We start from the raw sequence: 19,513 nt of genomic DNA, 5'->3' as shown, positions 1-19,513 counted from the left end.
ACAGAAAAAGACTCTGCGTTTACTAGAAGTCTCTGTTTTATCTGAGTAGGCGCCTCTGTAAATGAACTCGAATAATGAATAACTCCCTTTATGTGTCAAAGACCCTAAAATAAGTTTAATGTACTCCAGGCATAACTAGAACCCTCTATTATTTAACACAATTGTGTGATTTTGGCATATGGCATGAGATTTGGGGCAGTGAATAGGATTCCAATCTCGGACATTCACTTACTGCATGTTTATATATATACATATATGAAGAAGACCTTTTCTTGATGCTTCCATTTTCCTGTGGTTTAAACTGAGATCAGGATGTTAATTTCACAGATCAGGTAAATAGATTAAATCAGAAAGAGACTGAGAATTAAGTCTTTTCTTAAAAAGGAAATTAAATAACAGTCAAATATTTCACAATTTATCTGTGAATATTATTATAAACCTGGTTAAAAGTCTGTAGAAATTCTCAGTCATCCAGGTCATGGTTGTCCCAAAGGTGCTTTTTAAAGAGGCAACTGGACTTCCTTGTTTTTTCTTTTGAAAGACGTTTTGAAGACGTTTCGCTTCTCATCCAAGAAGCTTTTTGAGCTCTAAGATGGTTAGAGCTCTAAAAGCTGAAGAAGCTTCTTGGATGAGAGCTGTAGTGGGATTCAAATAATTGAACAACCGGTTCTCTGCCCTAATGATTTCTTCCAACAACCAGTTCACCAAGCTTCTCAGAAAGTTAACAACCGGTTCTCCCGAAGTGGTGCACACTGGCTGAATCCCACCACTGGATGAGAGGCAAAACGTCTTCAAAAGAAAAAACAAGGAAGTCCAGTTGCCTCCTGAAAAAGCACCTTTGGGATAAAACTGGTTAATTAACAATCCGGTTGAATCAGTGAGGCAAATGTATCACCATATGGATTTTTTTTTATTTAATCACAAAAAAACACGAGCTCTCTAAATGTTAATTGCAACATCAGAGACATTTTGTTGAGACTTTGGAGTAAAATAATAAAGGGAAATTTCTTCATACCCACCAACCCCTTGCTCCCAAAGTTATCTATGATTCGCTATGTGTTTTCTTTATAACAAAAGAAGTATTGCAGAATATTGTCAGAAATGCAATTAGAGTCTACCTCAGCAACAGGGTACAGCACCTGACTGATTTTGTCTAGATAAGAACTTGCAAGAGGTGAACCAGGATTGAGCCTGATTAGTACTTGCCCGATAGGATACAGAAAACTAGACCAGGAAGTCTAAAAAAAAAATCCCAGAAGAATCCTTTCTTACCATTTAAGAAAGCAGTCAAGGTGCTGCTTGTTGCTATGTGCCTATATGGTAATAATGACAGTACAGCAGAATTATTTCTACGCCCTTGTTGCATCTGTGACTTAACAGTCAGAAGCACAATTTAGATAAGCCCAGACTCTATTAGCAAAAGCTTGGCCAGAAGGTCAGTCAATTAAGCATATTAATATTACTTGCTCTGAGCTGCAATCTCAATCTTTGCTTCTTAAATTGAGCCTATGGCTCTCAAGAGTGGACAGGTTTGAAGCTATCTCTGCCACCTGTAAACATTGCTCACCTGGTTGATACAAGCCACCAGGAAGGGGACAAAGTTCTAAATTTAGAACATAAGAGTTTAAAGTTAAAGAAATATCTTCAACTGTTTCTATCACTGTCCATTAGCAGAATGCATGGTACTTTCTCAGTGTTTTGGACTCTCAACACTCATATCTCCTGATCAGCACGTGCGATTGTGGATTATAAAGTTATCTGGAGAGTACTGGGTTACGGAAAATTGCCTCAATGCATTAGGAGGAAATAATTTCTGCAGGGTCAATGAAATGAAAAGGTCAATAGGCATTGCAAGAAACCTATCAGATACTTACCACCACCATTCCAGGAACAACACCGTGTTTCTGCACCAGAAGAGGAGGCGTTTTATTCAGTGGATTCTCTAGATCATATTTCAGGAAACGGTAGGAATCATGCTTGCTCTGGAAAGGCAGTAAATTATTATATCATTTTATGGAAATGTCCTGTGCGCTTTTCTCATAAACATTTTTTTCTCAAATGGAGAAACAATGCTTCATCATGCAGACTGGGTGAATTGGATATTGCTGAAGCTCTTTCTGATCACAGGTGGGAGACTTATTTTTCTGTCTGCATCACCTCAGTCAAAACTTGTCAGATTTACATTCTGGCTGTGTGCATGGTCAGAGCCCAAAACTGGTGGAAGTGGATAGTTTGTTAAACCCCAAGTCCATATGATAGACCAATGTCTGCATGTAGCTTTTATCTGCAGGTTGCATATTCCAACCAGACAGAAAAGTCTCACAAGAAGACAAAAGCAGTACAGAAACTCACTTCAGAGCCCCTCTATTTTTCTGTTATGGATACCGAATCCTTTTTTCTCTGTATTCCTTTGTGAGAAATTAAGATGGTAGCTAAAACTGGTTGCCAGATCGAAAGGTAAAGCTATGGAAAAAAGAACCCAAAAACTAAAAACCAAAACATGAATACAATTAAAATCCCAGATAGCCCATCATTTTTCCTCTTAAAAAAAACAGAAGCTGAGATCAGACGTCTGAAATAAACATAAAGAGTAACTGGAGATAACTATCTCATTTGCCCTTAAAATATAATCTTTTTGTTATGTTAATATATGTTAAGAGGATGGTGAAATTCTCTGAAGAGACATCTATAACTGTTTAATGATTATCACAGCTAAATTAACTTTGATATTCAGAACAAATATAAACCCCAAGTTCCTGAGTTCAAACAAGAGTCAGTAAAATGGCCATTGTTGGGAAAAAAATGGTAGAGAAGTTGATTCTTGCCTTGATCTGCTAAGGCAATTTTACTTTAATTAACAGTGGTAACAGATATTTATAATATATAATTTACGACAAATCCCACCAATTCGTTTTGTGGGGGGAAAAAAACAGATGAGAAAATGGATTCAGCTGAGAGGTGTATATTACCTTTTTCATAATCTGACAGCTAATCAGGTTTTTGTGAATAAATTATGGAAATAAAATAAAATTCTGTGATATAGTTATCTTTCATAATTTACAATGCAATATTATGAACATTTATTTCAAGATAATTTCTGTCATGGCTATTCGGGTTTATTGTTAAAATCTGGCTTATACTGTGTATGTAGTAAACAGCTAATCCTTTCATTTGTTTATTTTTTACTTTATTGTCCACACACATGGCCTCAGTTTGGGTTGAAACCATTATAATTCAGATTGGAGAGACTTCTTTATCACATTTATTTTATTTCTGAATCTTTTTCCTCCTCCCACTGTCCATTTTATAGGAGTTAAAAGGGGGAAAAAATTCTCTACTAACAAATGACTCTTGCTTCAGGTTCGTGTCCCAAGTATCAATAGCACAAATCATGTGAAGTTGATTAAATAAATAAATAAATAAATAGGCTGCTTTTAATTCTTTTCTGAATCACAAAATAATAGCCTGAGCCAAATTCTGTGGTCAGTGAACTCCCTTATTGGCATGTTGACTGTTACATTACTACTTCAGCTCCATAAAATAGAAACAGTGATTATCTAGCTAAGAAGAATGAACCTGCTTTGGGAAAATCCATGTATAAAGCATCAACATTTAGTTTACCTGAATACAAGGTGAGGGACGGCCATGCTGCATCTTTATGTACAGCTGTTCAACAGACCACTCAAAGAAAGGAGAGTAGGAATGCTTTTGCGGTGACAACACACATATCACAATGACTTGTTGAGGGTCTCTTGGGGCAGTGATGAACTTTTCAAATTCCAAGTCCGTAATTAATGGGATTTTTACTACACATTTGCAACCTAAACCATCATTAGTTTTGGTCAAAACTTTGCGCAGCACAATTGGACAGTCCATAGGAAAAATTGCCCAGGGTTCAGGGGTAGGGCTTACATCTGGGATCTCTTCTTTGGCTCTGTGTGAAGCAGGTGAAGAGTTTAGAAAGAAAAGAATGAGAAAAAAGAAATGGAAAATTAAACAGGTAGGTAATATTTGAAACACAAGACCTGGAAAGCATTCATGTTAGTGCTGTGTACATTTTTCAATACACTTTGAATTCTCTATTCAAAGTATTAATCTGTATTAGAGGTACATTTGGAACACACTAAATGAAAAGCAGATGGTATCTGGACTCTACTCAAATCTTACCTGGACCCTGATTATTTTAACTTCAAATCAGACCCCCACACACACCCCACCCCATACTGGCATTAAGACATCTACCTTTCTCATTACCTCTTCTGGTATTTTCTTTACAATGATTATCTAGTTAAGTGGGATTGTGCAATGCTATATAGTCAAGTGGGAATTATAACACAACAAATGGACATTGAAGCTTATATAGAGAAGATACTGTAGAACGGGTGCATTTGTTCTACCTTAATAATTAGGAAAAAGATTAGGGAAAGAATCAGGAGAAAGAATCCTGCCATTTCACAAAATAGCTGTATAAAACTAGCTTTGCTACAATGATTGTTTCGGTGTACAGGTTTTAGATTTAGATTTAGATTTTATTGAACTTCTATACCGCCCTTCTCCCAAAGGACTCAGGGCGATGTACAGCCATATTAAAACACTTATAAACCACAACATTTAAGAACAATTTAAAAACAAATATATAAAATTTGACCCACAAAATTAAAAACTAACAAACACCCAATTTAAAAATTCCTATTAGGCCAGCCCGGCTAGTTGGAGTAAAAGAGTCTTCAGGGTGCGGCGAAAGGTACGCAGGTCGGTGATCATACTAACCTCTAGGGCAGCTTGTTCCAGAGGGCTGGTGCCCCCACAGAGAAGGCTCTCCCCCTGGGTGTCGCCAGTCGACATTGTTTGGCCGATGGCACCCTGAGGAGCCCCTCTCTGTGGGAGCGTATTGACCGGTGGGAGGCTATCAGCGGCAGAAGGCGATCTTGTATATACCCCGGTCCTAAGCCATGGAGCGCTTTAAAGGTGGTAACCAACACCTTGAATCACCCCCGGAAGACCACCGAGAGCCAGTGCAGCTCGCGCAGGAGAGGCATTACATGGGTGCACCATGTCACCTCCATAATCACCCGCGCGGTCACATTCTGGACCAGTTGGAGCCTCCAAGTGCTCTTCAAGGGGAGCCCTATGTAGAGAGCGTTACAGTAGTCTTGACTTATGACTAATCAAAATTATAACAGATTTCCCCAGGGATACTTACTCTATGACCTAGATTTGAGGTTCTGATGGCCAAACCCCCCTGTTCCATGGTCACATGATCGCATTTTGAGTGCTTGGCAACCTGTCTACATTTACAGTCATTTGCCGCACCTTCCAGTCACACGACCACAATTTACAATGGGTTTTTTGGTCAGAAACCAGAGTTTACTTTCAGTTTCTGGCAAAAAAACCCCACCCATTGGAAACAATGGATTCCTTAATAATAAATTCACTTCATGACTGCTACAAAATAAGGCATAAAATTGGCCATGGCCATGTGGTAACTTCCTTAATGACCGGCATGAATCTTGACCATAATTCCAGGCTCAATTATGGTAGTAAATTGAGGACTACCTGTATTATAATGGAGGGTTGTCTTTGAAAATAGACCGAAAAATATCAGTGAGTCCAGACTCAGTCAATCAAATTTCTTTTCTATTGGAATCAAATTTCAGGTTATTAAATAGCTAGGACTACTGAATACGATATGAGCATATGCAATCCATATTTTCCATATGAACTTGCTGCCAAACTGTTTCCATTCTAAATTCAAAATGCAGGTATTAATGTTTCAAGCCCTAAATGGTTGGACTTGTATCCTTTGAAGTAATTCTTCCTTCTACAATAACTTTGGAAATTTTCTTTGATGCCCATATTGAATGAGTGCAGCCATGTCTGACAGACAAGGCCTTCTCTGTCTTTGAAATATTCTGCCCAGAGAATCAACATCAGACAAAGCTTTCCCTTTTCCTGATATTTTTTAATATTAAGCTATTTTAGAGGTTTTTAAAAATTGCTTTACTTTTATCAGTGCTTGTGTTGCTCATATTTTATATACTAGCCTTATTACTTTTTGGAATCTAATATAGACCCCAAGCAGTTATAAAATGATTGGATATAAAAATAGTTCCACCACTCACTAATCCAAATCAAATTTTATAGTGATAATTATCAGCGATAGGTAATGGATAGGTCATATTATGTTTAAGTTTTCACTATGGATTTATTTTTATAGTATTAAATTATTTTAACCATCCAGGGGATATTTATTATAAAGTGTAGCATAAAACATATTGCCCTTCAATCATACCACCCCAGTAATTACAAAAATAGTCATAGCTAAAAAACAAATCTGATGCATTTACTGAGAGACACATATGCATGTAAACTAAAAGCTACTACATTAAAGCAGTATTTTTGAACTGTCAGGCAGCTTTTGGGCTAACAAAAGGGCAATAAAAGTTATATAAGGCATTTTTAGGGAGAAAATGCCCTATAACTAGGGTGCCATTAGTGAAAAGCTGCCTGAAAGCTTGCTGAAACCAAGAAGACAATAACACCCACAACAGATTCATTCTTATCCAATCTTATTTTAAGTCACATCTCTGCCTATTACTTATTCCAGTCATTTAATACATTTTTTTTCAAAAAGCTTCTCCCCCCCTCCCCCACCTGAGAGTTACTCTTAGGAGTAATTTATTTGGGACTGCTTGCCAATGAACAATGAGGCCAAAGCCAAACTGAATGGGGCCACTTTTTATTTTTCTGGACACTCTCTTTTCTGTCTTTCCATTTTTAACTCAATGTGAGAAGCTGCCAGAGAAAAGGCAATGACTCTAAATTAATTAAGAGCAGTGATGGCTCAGTGGTTAGAATGCAGTACTGCAGCCTATTTCAGCTGATTGCCGGCTGCTTGCAATTTGCCAATTCCAATCTCACCAGGCTCAAGGTTGACTCAGCCTTCCGTCCTTCCATGGTCAGATTGTTGGGGGCGATATGCTGACTCTGTAAACCACTTAGAGAGGGTTGTAAAGCACTGTGAAGCGGTATATAAGTCTAAATGTTATTGCAATTAATGCCTTGTAGTAAAGCCCAAGGGTTGTATGTGGTCCTATGTCTATAAACTGTATATTCCTGAAATAGTTCGTAAAATTCTACACTAGTGTTTGTAGTTTCTTTTGATTTTCACTGATCTGATCTATCTAATTTGGAGTTCTTATCCTATTTTGAATTTGTCTGCTTATACATCACAAGCTTAAGACCAGTCTAAGATATGTTGCTGTTCTCAATTGTTGCTTCAAAGGATAAAAAGATATCCTTTTCCCATAACATATATAATCAGATCAGAATTGGAAGATTTCTTCAATGTCCAGTGAATAGATAACATTTCCCACTACACTATGTGGCAGCACGCTGGCTTAGAGGAGGTGATATAGAAATGACACATCTGTCCTTCAGCATCTCACCATCATTTTGCAATTCAATGGCATTAACATCAATATGAGTAAAGCAAAATATATATGGCTCGATCTATCTGTCTATATGCCAGCTTGCTCAGAATGTTTTCCAAGTAGTGTCACTTAGGAAACATGGAAAGAAATGAAAAGGAGGATCAGCAGGAAGGATGGACCCAATTACAGTGAAAATGGGTACACTATTGGAAGGTCTGAAAGATCAGGTTGATGACAGATCTCCTTGCAGAAAATCTACAGTATCTATGTGGCTTCTATAATTCAACACCAACTTGATGGTACATAATCAATACAAGTTAGGTGCAGAAATAAATAAAACAGCAAGCCACAGGCCCAAAGTAAGCAAGCACGGTTACCATTGGTATGTCTTCTGAGGAGCATGAAAAGCACCAGAAGTCCAGAAGGCACCTCTGAGACATCTTTAGTAACATCTGCAGGATCCAGCACTTTTGTCAATGTGACAAAAGCAGCCTCTCACCATTGCAGTACAAACTTGACCCCCTTTGTACATGCCTGCTACATCAAGACACAGGTACAAAAGGGATTTTTGCTTCATGATGCTTCTTGTATCATATGGTTCTGTACTTGTATCATTAAGAGCCTTGGTGGCGCAGCGGACTAAATGCTGTTAAAGTAGCTCTTAGTTGCCAGCTGCCTGCAATTACTGCGAGTTCAATTCTCACCAGGCTCAAGGTTGACTCAGCCTTCCATCCTTCCGAGGTAGGTAAAATGAGGATCCGGTTTGTGGGGGCAATAAGATGACTTTGTATAAAATAGAACACCGCTTAGGGGGGCCCAAAAAGTTCTACTAAGCAGGTACAGTATATACAAAAGTATGAAGGCTATTGCTTAACACATTGTAAGCCACCCTGAGTCTCCGGAGAAGGACAGCATATAAATCGAACTAATAAATAAATAAATAAATAATAAATAAATTTGGCCCTCCTCACCCTCTCAATTAGCCTTTTTTGACTGACTCCAATGTTTCTATTTTACAAGGAGCATATTGTTGTCCCACCTATTTAATCTTGTTTTTCAGAGAATTCCCTCCTCCAAAAGATTGTCCCACTTACCGTGAGGGAGGCCTAAATTTTCTCTTAAGTGGGTGATAACTGGGTAAGCTTGTTGGCCTGACAGCTCGTTTCTCTTTTGGTTTTGAAACTGAAGCCATAGCTTCTTCTCTTAGTTTTCGATCCCAGGTCTGTAGTGGCGATTCCGCTTTTTTACATTTCACGGGTTTTGTACGAAACTCGGGTGGATAGTCTATGCAGCATATTCCTGCCAATCAACAGATTATCAGGCAGATTATCAAGATTATAACATATTTTTAAAATTATTGTAAAGGTAATAACAATGTGATAAAAAATAACAATGGTAGCAATAATGATCAATTACTTTTTACAGATATACAGGGTAGTATAGAAATTAGTAAAAGTAAATAATCCTTTGGATTTTATTAGCGCAAAAGATTGTTCTTTTAAAAGTCCTTCTTGGGCTTTCAAAGAATTTGGTTGTGCTTTTTCTGATCCAAACTCATTTGGGCAAATAGTTAAATATCATATTTCTACAATTAATGTTTAGAAGCCTTTTCCAGCTGAAGGAGGAAGACTACAAAAATATCTACTTTTGTAGTCCTCCTTCCTGCAGCAACAACTATAAATGTTATATGAACAATTCAAGCACAAAACCCAGAAGGAATCGGTTTAGTAATTCTCAATGTTACTGTTGCAATATTTTCAGGATCAGACTCAATAAGATTAGCAAGAGTTAAAGATTTAACTATATATTCTTTTATTTACAATAGGCATTCTATATTCACTGAATATTCACAGATAGAAGCAAGGGAAAGGGTGTAGGTAGCTCCTTATATATACAATGGGTGGAGCTATATGTGGGAGTGGTGAATTATGAATACATTAAGAAGTGAAGAATAAGTTAACCCCTGATACCCTGTTTGTACACTATTTACACATTAGAGAATAAGGCATTTACATCTGACAAATCCCCCTCTAAATGCCGATTCGTTATACAACACCAGTTACACTCAGATTCAGGACAATACAAAACATACAACTTAGAGGTTAAATATTTGTGCTGCTTAGAAGGTAAAGGCTTTGTCAATATATCAGCTAATTGTTCTGAAGTGTCGCAATGCACTGCTTTAATAAATCCATCCTGAGATAATTGTCTCACATGTTTAAATTTTATATCTATATGTCTGGACCTTTGTCCAATGGCATCAGATCTAGATATTTCAATGGCTGCTTTATTGTCTTCATGCATAACAAAAGGCAAAGCAGGTTTTTTCCTGACATCTGAAATTAAATCATTAAACCATACAAGGTTATTTGCGGCTTTGGATAAACAAACATATTCCGCTTCTGTCGTTGAAGTGGCCACTAGTTCTTGTTTACCAGTGTACCAGTAAACTGGACAGTCATTTAAGAGAAATACATAACCAGATGTACTTTTTCTGCATGAGATGTCTCCAGCCCAATCTGCATCTGCATAACACATAAGCTTTGGTTCTTTATTATCATTAGGTTCTAACATTAAACAAAAGTCTAGTGTACTTTTTAGATATCTTAAAATTCTTTTAACAGCTTCCCAGTGATACATTGTTGGTTTGCTGACATGCCTGGATAATAAATTGAGTGGTAAAGCGATATCTGGTCTAGTCCAATTAGATATATAAAGGAGTGAACCTATGATTGATCTATAAAATGTGTTGTCCTTGAATTCGGGAGAAGATTCATCAGTATTTCTTAGAAAGTCAGTTTGCATAGGAGTATCACAAGGTTTGGCATTGTTTAAGTTGCATTTATTTAAAAGTTCTATGATCTTATCTCTCTGGGTAAGTTTGAATCCCCTTTTTGTCTTATTAATTTGGACACCAAGGTATTTGTTTACCTTGCCTAAAGATTTCAACGAGAAATGCTCATTTAATTTAGTTACAAAAGTTTCTCTTCTCTCTTTATGTTTTCCTATGTATAAAATGTCATCCACATAAATCAATACAAATTCAATGTAATCATCACCCCTCTTGACAAAGAAACAATTATCAGCAGTGGTAGCGTTGAAGTCCATGGTCTTAAGTACTTTTACTAAACAATCATACCACCGTTTACCAGATTGTTTTAGCCCGTATAAACTCTTGTTTAACAACCAAGTCTCATTTCTGTTTGTGTATTGACTGTGAGGTGCTCTTACGTATATTTCCTTATCTAGTTTTGCGTGTAGGTACGCAGTCTGTATGTCATATTGGAATACATCAAGATTGAGTGCTGATGCTACCACTAGAGCTGTTTTGACACTCTCTGTTCTTACAGTGGGGGAATACGTGTCAGTATAGTCCTCCGGATATTTCTGTGCATAACCCTGTGCAACTAATCTAGCTTTGTATAGAGTATTTCCTCCCTCTAAATTCTTAATTTTATATATCCACCTGGTACCAATAATTGTTTTATCTTTAGGTGCAATTGCAGGTGTAAATACATTTAATCCTTGTAAACTTTCCATCTCTTTCTTCATTGCTAATTCCCATTTTTCTTTTTCTTCGCGAGGAAGTTTTAGCACTTCCTCATATGTATTGGGTGTTGTTGGTTCACCATCCATATGCATTACATAATCCTTGTATTTATTTGGCATTTGATTTCTGGTGTTTCTAATGATTTTTTCGGGTTTACTATCGTTATCATGCAAATATCTTGCTTCCTTTTTTGTTAGTGTGTCTGTCTTTATTTTGTGTTGGCTATTTGTCCAAGTCTTGGTTTTGTTTTTATATTTGTTGATATTTTGCTTTTCTATAGTCCCTTTCTCATGAGGTTTTGTATCTTCATATTTATTTGGGAATATTTCATTAAGATGTAATTTAGACCAGTTGGCTTGTTCATGGAACACAGCTGTTCTGGAGACTATAAATTTGTTGTTACTATCAATGAAACTGTACCCTTTAGTGCCAGTCTCATATCCCATAAATCTGAGTCTTCTGGACACATTTTCTCCCTTTCTTCTTAATTGTTTAGGTATGTGTACGTCTGCTGTGACTCCAAATATATGCATGTGTGCTAATTTTGGTTTTCTATTATACATCACTTCATATGGTGTCTTATTTACAATGCTGGACCATGTTCTATTTTGTGTGTAATTTGAATAATGTAAGGCTTCTGACCAGAATTGTTTGCTTAAGCCAGCATCTTCCAATGTGCATCTAATCATGGTTTGTAATGTGGAATTTTTTCTCTCTGCAATCCCGTTTTGGAACGCAGAAAATGGACTAGATGTGTAATGTAACATTCCTTTGTCTTTTAACCATTGGGAGAATTCTTTAGACATGAATTCGCATCCTCTGTCTGTCATAATTTGTTTTATTTTGATGTTGTGTTGTGTTTCTATGCGTTTGTAAAATTCTTTAAATTTTTGAAATGTTTCATCTTTGTGTTTTAATGTATAAACAAATCCATAGCGGCTATAATCGTCCACTATTGTCAGGAAGTAACGTTTTCTATAAGTGATTGATGGAGTTAATGGACCAACTAAGTCCATGTGTACTAAATCAAAAATTTTGTTAGTTGATCTAGTAGATTTTCTTGGCCTGGGACTAGTTTTTAGTTTTGTAGATTTACATACTGAGCATTCCAGATAATTTTCACAATTTTTTATTTTAACACCTTCTGCGTGTTCAGTCATTTTTTGTACTACAGGAAAACTGGCATGTCCTAACTTCCTATGTAAGATGTGAGCACACTCATCATGAATTGGTTTACCTATTTTTGGCTTCTTATCGTTGTGTGCATCTGTGTGATCATGAGATATTTTACATTCATCATTGTCACTGTTGCTAACATTCTCATCATCTATTTCAATACAATCTTCCATATTTGAATCAATGTTATGTAACCATTTTTCTTTTGTTATCAGATAAGGTAGGCCTCCTTTAATCACCACAGTGCCTATATTTATTTTATTCTTTTCCAAAGTTGCCTTTCCTTTTGAAAAGACAATGTTAATGTCAGAATCTCTGTTTAGTTTTATGGCACTTAATATGTTATGAGGTATTTCAGGTATTAGTAATACCCCCTCTATTTTTCCTAGACCAGGCAAGGTTACATTTCCTCTACCTAATACTTGAACCTTTTCTTGGTTAGCTACCTTAATTACAAATTTATCTTCTGCAAATGAAGACAATATACTTTTGTTATTAGTGGTGTGATTAGTTGCTCCAGAATCAATAAGCCAATTATTGTTCTCACTTTGCTGTGTGTTAGTGTTGTCTTGTTTATTTAATCCATTCAGTGAACCAGATTTTCTATCCTTTGAATTGTCTCTGCCCCCTCTATTCTCTCTGTGATTTGGTGGGCTCCTATATCTATGCCTTTCTATGGAAGGCTGTCTATAATCGTATTTGTTTCTGTATTCTGATCTATATCTTTCTTTTGAAAATTTTGGGCAATCTCTTCTATTGTGTTCCCTGGATCCACAATTATGACATTTAAATGTTCCACTATATTTTTCTTGGAAAGCTACTTTCCTATATGGTTTGTGTTCTGTGTGATTGTTAGAACGATTCCTTCTTGAATTATCTTCTGTTATCAATTTGTTGGATAGACTTTCTATGGATAAATATCCTAGATTGATTGTGTCTAAATGTGACATAAAATTGTCCCATGATGGATCAAGTGAGTTGATAATAACACTTTTCATTGTTTGGTCTGAAATCACCTCCCCCCTCAAATGCAGTTCAGCTCTTATTTTGTTCAAAGATATTAAATGTTCACTTATGGAAACCCCTGGTTTTACCCTAGACGAAAAGAAATCTTTAGATATCCTTGTGGTGGTAGCTACACTGTCACTGTGAAACAAATTAAACATGCATTGAATAATTTCTGAAACAGTCAAATTTGGCTTAATGCTGTGATACATTGCAGGAGACACACTAGATATTATTAAGAAAAAAGCTCTATGGTGTAAACAATCTATTTTTAGAGTCCAAGGTCTTTTTGGGGGACTAGTGATAAAAAACAGTAAGTTTTCCTTCATAAAGACAACCTGGAGCTGTTGATACCATTCTTGTAAATTAATGCCATCAACCCTTAGTTTTGGGAAGTCACTGGGTAAATTTCCGACATTATTGGGTCCATTACTTACAACCTGAGGTAGTCCGTGGTCTCGTAAATGCAGAAAATTGCAAAACGGCGTGGGGATGCTCGCTACGAGTCTGCATGGTCTTCTCTCCAGTTCATGTCTTCCCGGACCGTCTGCGTAGTTTCGCGCATGCGCGTTGTTCATTTCTTCTTCGGCGTCGTCGTGGAAGGTTCTCCCCATTGCGGCTTGTTCGCTCTGCTCCTCTTCAGACGAGTCGGTCTCTGGTTCGACTTTGGGAGTCCTGACGACGGTGGCTGCTCTTCCTCTTCTATTGAGGGCGTTGGTGCTTGCTTCGGTCTGCGGCGTAGGGCGGTATCGGCAGGGCTCTCTGGGTTCGGGCGTCAGCGCTCTTGTAGTCAGGATGGGAGCGGGCAGGTCTTGAGGCATTGGCTTGCTCGCTCGTTTCTTCGGCATCTTTTTAGTAATTTTCAGTTTTGGCCCAAATGCAGCAAAGAGCGTTTTCATTGCTGATTTTATTTGGTGTTTTGTTGGATCGTCCTCACTTTCTGGTTCTGATTCTTCTGAGGTGTTTGAATCTTCTTTTTCGTTTTCGTTGTCTGATAACATTTTTCGCGCCAGAAATTTTGAATTGAGCTTGCTGATTGGCTCTGCTTCGCTCATCTTGGAGGCCTGTTGAAACCAAGATGGCTGCCATTCAAATTTTCGCGCGGGATCACCGTTTTTCTTCTTTGTAATGATTTTCTCCGCAATCATATCACTCACTATTTCTGGGTCCTTAGGCTTTTCATTAGTGATGTTTTTCTCTCTCGCTGCTCCGCTGTTCTTCAGCATATCTTGGAGGTTCGCGATGAGGCTTTCATCGTTCTTCTGGCTTTTTAATAGTTTTAATATCTCTGACCTGAGTTCGTTATTCTCTATTTCGATTTCCTCCTGGTCATCAATTATTTCTTCGTCTTCAGTGGTGTATTCTTCGGACTCTCTCGAAATTGCGTTTGTGGATTCGTTGGTTATTTCTTGTTCCGTTTCCATTTCTTTGCTGTAGGCCCTGGTGTTGGGCCTATCTTTCTTAGACATTTTAAAGTTTTTTATTGAGTCAATTAACCATCCTCTGCTACCAGCTTGTTGCAATATTTTCAGGATCAGACTCAATAAGATTAGCAAGAGTTAAAGATTTAACTATATATTCTTTTATTTACAATAGGCATTCTATATTCACTGAATATTCACAGATAGAAGCAAGGGAAAGGGTGTAGGTAGCTCCTTATATATACAATGGGTGGAGCTATATGTGGGAGTGGTGAATTATGAATACATTAAGAAGTGAAGAATAAGTTAACCCCTGATACCCTGTTTGTACACTATTTACACATTAGAGAATAAGGCATTTACATCTGACAGTTACTTCAGATAAACAGTTTGGAATGCAGGATTTGACCACTGGTCATATTTCTCTGTGTCATTTTATCATTTCTGAAATTTTTGAAATTCTGAAAATTAAGACAATGTCATATTCGTACCATTATTCATTTCATTTCAAATTTAATTTTTATCACCACTCTGTTATTATGAAGGAGAGGGTATATATTTGTATGAGACAGCACACGACTATACACATTAATTAATAAAGCAGTGTGAATTTCATAAACTCAGCATAATGACAATACCTGAAATCATCAAAACACTGTTTATAAATTGTTTTATAGTTTTCTCAAACCTCTTCTTAATGTCAATAAGGCTTCTTCTCCAATGTTCTTTCTCATCAGCTTCAATGCTTTTTAAAGTCAACTTTGGAAAGGAAAAAGGGACATGAGAATTATTTTATAAAAATACTGCATTATGGCATCTGGAAATCTAAGCAGCCATCATGTACAATAGCAGAATCCAGTGACTTTTCAGACCAAGGATTGGATTTCATTTATTTTTTCTTAGCTATGACATCATATGTGGTAAGACCCAGCCAAGAAAAGAAAAGAAAAGAAAAGAAAAGAAAAGAAAAGAGCAGCGCAGCGCAGCACAGCACAGCGAAGAGAAGAGAAGAGAAGAGAAAAGTCAATTACATTAATAAGAAAATATTACTAAGAAAATATTGCAAGAGTATCTCCCTCCAAAAACAATTAAGCCTTAGATTTTTATTATATTCTTAATAAAACCTACACTTTAAGAGAGCTGAAATAAGTGAAATATTATTAAGATAGGTTAGTGGACAAAACCATTATGTGGGGGTTCTCCAGGTTCAACCTCTGGAATGACCAGTTAAAAATATAGAATAGAATAGAATAGAATAGAATAGAATAGAATAGAATAGAATAGAATAGAATAGAATAGAATAGAATTTTTTATTGGCCAAGTGTGATTGGACACATAACCTAATCTTGCGTAGCTTCTTCTCTGGTAATGTTGTACTACTAACTAGAGCATACAAAACATTTGCTAGACCAATTCTTGAATACAGCTCATCTGTCTGGAACCCGCACTGCATATCGGACATAAATACAATCAAGATATTTTACGAGAAGAGTCCTCCATTTCTCTAACCGCAATAAAATACTTTATGTCACCAGACTTCAAATTTTGGGCTTAGACAACTTAGAACTACGCCGACTACAGTCTGACCTAAGCATAGTACATAGAATTATCTGTCACAATGTACTTCCTGTCAATGACTACTTCAGCTTCAACCACAACAATACACGAGCAAATAATAGATACAAATTCAAGGTAAACCATTCCAAACTTGATTGCAGAAAATATGACTTCAGTAACAGAGTGGTCAATGCCTGGAATGCACTACCTGACTCTGCAGTTTCTTCCCCAAACCTCCAAAATCTTAACCTTAAACTGTCTACTGTTGACCTCCCCCCATTCCAAAGAGGTCTGTAAGGGGTGTGCATACGTGCACCAGCGTGCCTACCGTCCCTGTCCTAATATTCCTTTTTACTTACTCTTTTCATGTATTCAAATTATGTTTATACTTTTACCTGTTATCTTAAATATGCTTGACAAATAAACTTATGACAAGGAGAGCATACACTCGCAATGTACATAAAAGAAAAGATACGTTCATCAAGAATCATAAAGTACAACACTTAATGATAGTCATAGGGTACAAATAAGCAATCAGGAAACAATCAATATCAATATAAATCATAAGGATACAAGCAACAAAATTACAGTCATATAGTCATAAGTGGAAGAAGATGGGTAGTGGGAACGATGAGAAGATTAATAGTACTGCAGACTTACTAAATAGTTTGACAGTGTTGAGGGAATTATTTGTTTAGCAGAGTGATGGTATTGAGTATTGAGCACCATGTAAGAAATAAGACCTCAGATAAACCACTGCTTATCAGATTTAGCAATGGATGTTACCAGAACTGAAATCTTATAGTCATTCTGCTCATTCTGAGACATGGCATGATAGAGAGTTGCCAGTAATAGCAGTAGCACTTAGACTTATATACCGCCTTACAGTGCTTTTACAGCCCTCTCTAAGTGGTTTACAGAATCAGCATATTGCCCCCAACAATCTGGGTTTTCATTTTACCCACCTCGGAAAGATGGAAGGCTGAGTCAACCTTGAGCCTGGTGAGATTTGAACTGCCAAATTGCAGGCAGCCAGCAGAAGTAGCCTGCAGTACTGCATTCTAACCACTGCGCCACCACGGCTCTTTAGTAATACTATTAATTGATCATTAAAAGACTCAGTTTACTTTCCATATAGATCCGAAGTTATCTCTGTAATTCCTGGTGCTGGAGTAAAATAAATAATTCTGTGCTAGAAGGAGCATAAAAGAGTCTTGCCTATTTTGTGCAATAGATCTGTGACGAACAATAGCAAAAGAGCTGTTATTCAGCTGTCACACTGAGCAAAAAGACATCTGTTCTGATATCTTTCTTATTGGGTTTTAAAAAAAATCACCTTTATTTAGATTCTTCAAAAAACAAAACCTTATAAAATTGTGTGCTTCAGCTACAAGCTGTCTAGTATAGGAACGGGGAACATTCTCTTTTTTTTAATAGCAGCTTGCTTGATAGCAGCGTTTTCCCTCTGCTGAAAAGGTGTACATGTTTGGAGGGTCGAGACCAGGGGTAACATGATACCAGTTCAGGCCGGTTCGTCTGAACCGGTAGTAAAAAGTGCTATTAGTTTGCCGAACCAGTAGTAAAAAAAATCTAAAAAAAAAAGTTCTGACAATCAGCTGAGTGACATGTGATCATTGGAACTTTTTTTTTTTAACTTTTTAAGCATTTTGTTACTACCAGTTCGGGAAAATAGGAAGTAAAAAAATGCTTTAAAAAAGTTTTTAAAAGCCTTGGACGATCACATGGCACAGCTGTGATCATCTGAGCCTTTTTTTTTTACTTGCTCAAAGCATTTTTTTACTACCTATTCGCCCGAACCGGCAGTAAAAAATGCTTTTAAAAAATAAAAAAAAAGGTTCTGAAGATCACAACTGTGGTGCGCGATCTTGGGAACCTTTTTTAAAAAACCTTTTAAAAGCATTTTTTACTACCTATTCGCCCGAACTGGTAGTAAAAAATGCTTTTAAAAAGTAAAAAAAAGGTTCCCAAGATCGTGCGCCACAGCTGATTCCCCTCCTTGCTATTCTACTTACCTTCCCAAGCCTCCTTTTGGCATGTACTGCCCAGCACACATGTAGTGCAAACTGCGTAAGCGCGCCCAGTAACAAACCGGTTCAGATTTCACCACTGGTCGAGACCAATTTTCAAGGAGAAAAGTCTCTCATCTTTTCTCCTTGAAAATAAACATCCCACACCTTTTCTTTCACTCTAATTTTTAGCAAGGAACAAGAGAGAGGATTGGAAGATAGCAAGAATGAAGAAAAAAAAATGGAATGAGTGATTGTATCTCATCTTTACACATTTCGCATATAAAAGCCCCTTTTTAAAACACAGATATGGCCAGATCCATGTGTTCAAAATGCTCTTCTCTCCACCCCTGAGCGTATAAATCTTTTGAAAGCGCCAGTCCTGCTGGATTTCCCACTTTCCGAGCATTCCTGAACTGTCTTGAAAGGGCAGTTGAAGTGCTCGAAATTGCCAGATACAACATGGGGCCACTTACATACATACATACATACATACATTGCATACGTGAGGATTTCATCTTCAAACCATTTTTCATTTCCTTAATGCTTGGACCCATAGGTTTTCTTTGTTTCTGCTTAACAAAAGCCATTTAAAATGTATGTTTTTGCAGTGTGTCTGTTTGCATGTCTGGGTGGGGGATAAATATAAAAGCAGTAGGAGATGGAGAAGGAAATGACAAGCGACGATGACTTCTTAATCTAAAGAATGGGCCAATTAGCACCACGTGGCTGATAAATATGTCATTCAGCCACCCTGTGAAGGCATCCAGTGGAGTCATAAAACATTTTAATGCAAAGGCTGTCTTTCCACAAAAGTGCATCCACACTGTATAAATATTTTGGGGGAAGGGACCTAGCAATTTCCTTCTGGAAAGAAAGTTGTCCTTACTGCCGGTTTCGGCAAAGTTCCTGGGGGTGTTCTTTCAAAGGTCAATGGAACTCCAGGGAAGCAATTTGAAAAGAGTCAAGTGCAGTGTGCATTGTATACAGAGGGGGTGTAGGGGGAGAAGGGAACAAGATGGAATGAGGTATAATTTGCCTATCGCTTTTATAGAATTCAGTTTTGCTGGTAAGCAGAAAAACTGGGTATAAGGTTATAACGGTATGATACTGTAATGAAATATAATAATAAGTTTTATTCAAGCATTAGAAGACAGGAATCACCTTAGCACAGGGGTCTGCAACCTTAAATACTCAAAGAGCCATTTGGACCGTTTCCCACAGAAAAGAAATCACTGGGAGCCACAAAACCTGGGTGGGCGTGGCCAACTCAACGTCACTCACTCCCACCCAGTCACATGACACACACATCCCCCAGCGATGCTTACCCAGGTTTTGTGGCTC

General features: G+C 37.2%; 1 protein-coding gene across 4 annotated transcripts in view; it reads right to left on the bottom strand.

Annotated features, from left to right (window-relative positions):
• The window catches only part of FAM194C (family with sequence similarity 149 member C), a 70,013-nt gene that overhangs the window by 30,442 nt on the left and 20,058 nt on the right, over positions 1-19,513 (bottom strand). For all 4 annotated transcript variants that reach the window (XM_034431572.3, XM_034431573.3, XM_034431574.3 and 1 more), the window contains 4 exons: positions 15,224-15,344; positions 8,528-8,732; positions 3,622-3,934; positions 1,875-1,982 (listed from right to left, as the gene is read on the bottom strand). In XM_034431572.3, the coding sequence (XP_034287463.2) occupies positions 1,875-1,982; positions 3,622-3,934; positions 8,528-8,732; positions 15,224-15,344 (747 nt within the window). The remainder of the gene's footprint in view (positions 1-1,874; positions 1,983-3,621; positions 3,935-8,527; positions 8,733-15,223; positions 15,345-19,513) is intronic.

The sequence above is a fragment of the Pantherophis guttatus genome, chromosome 2 (assembly GCF_059756535.1).
Source record: "Pantherophis guttatus breed Tessera chromosome 2, ASM5975653v1, whole genome shotgun sequence".
Taxonomy (NCBI): domain Eukaryota; kingdom Metazoa; phylum Chordata; class Lepidosauria; order Squamata; family Colubridae; genus Pantherophis; species Pantherophis guttatus.
Note: the sequence above shows the minus strand (reverse complement) of the source record. Positions and strands in the feature narration are given on the sequence as shown.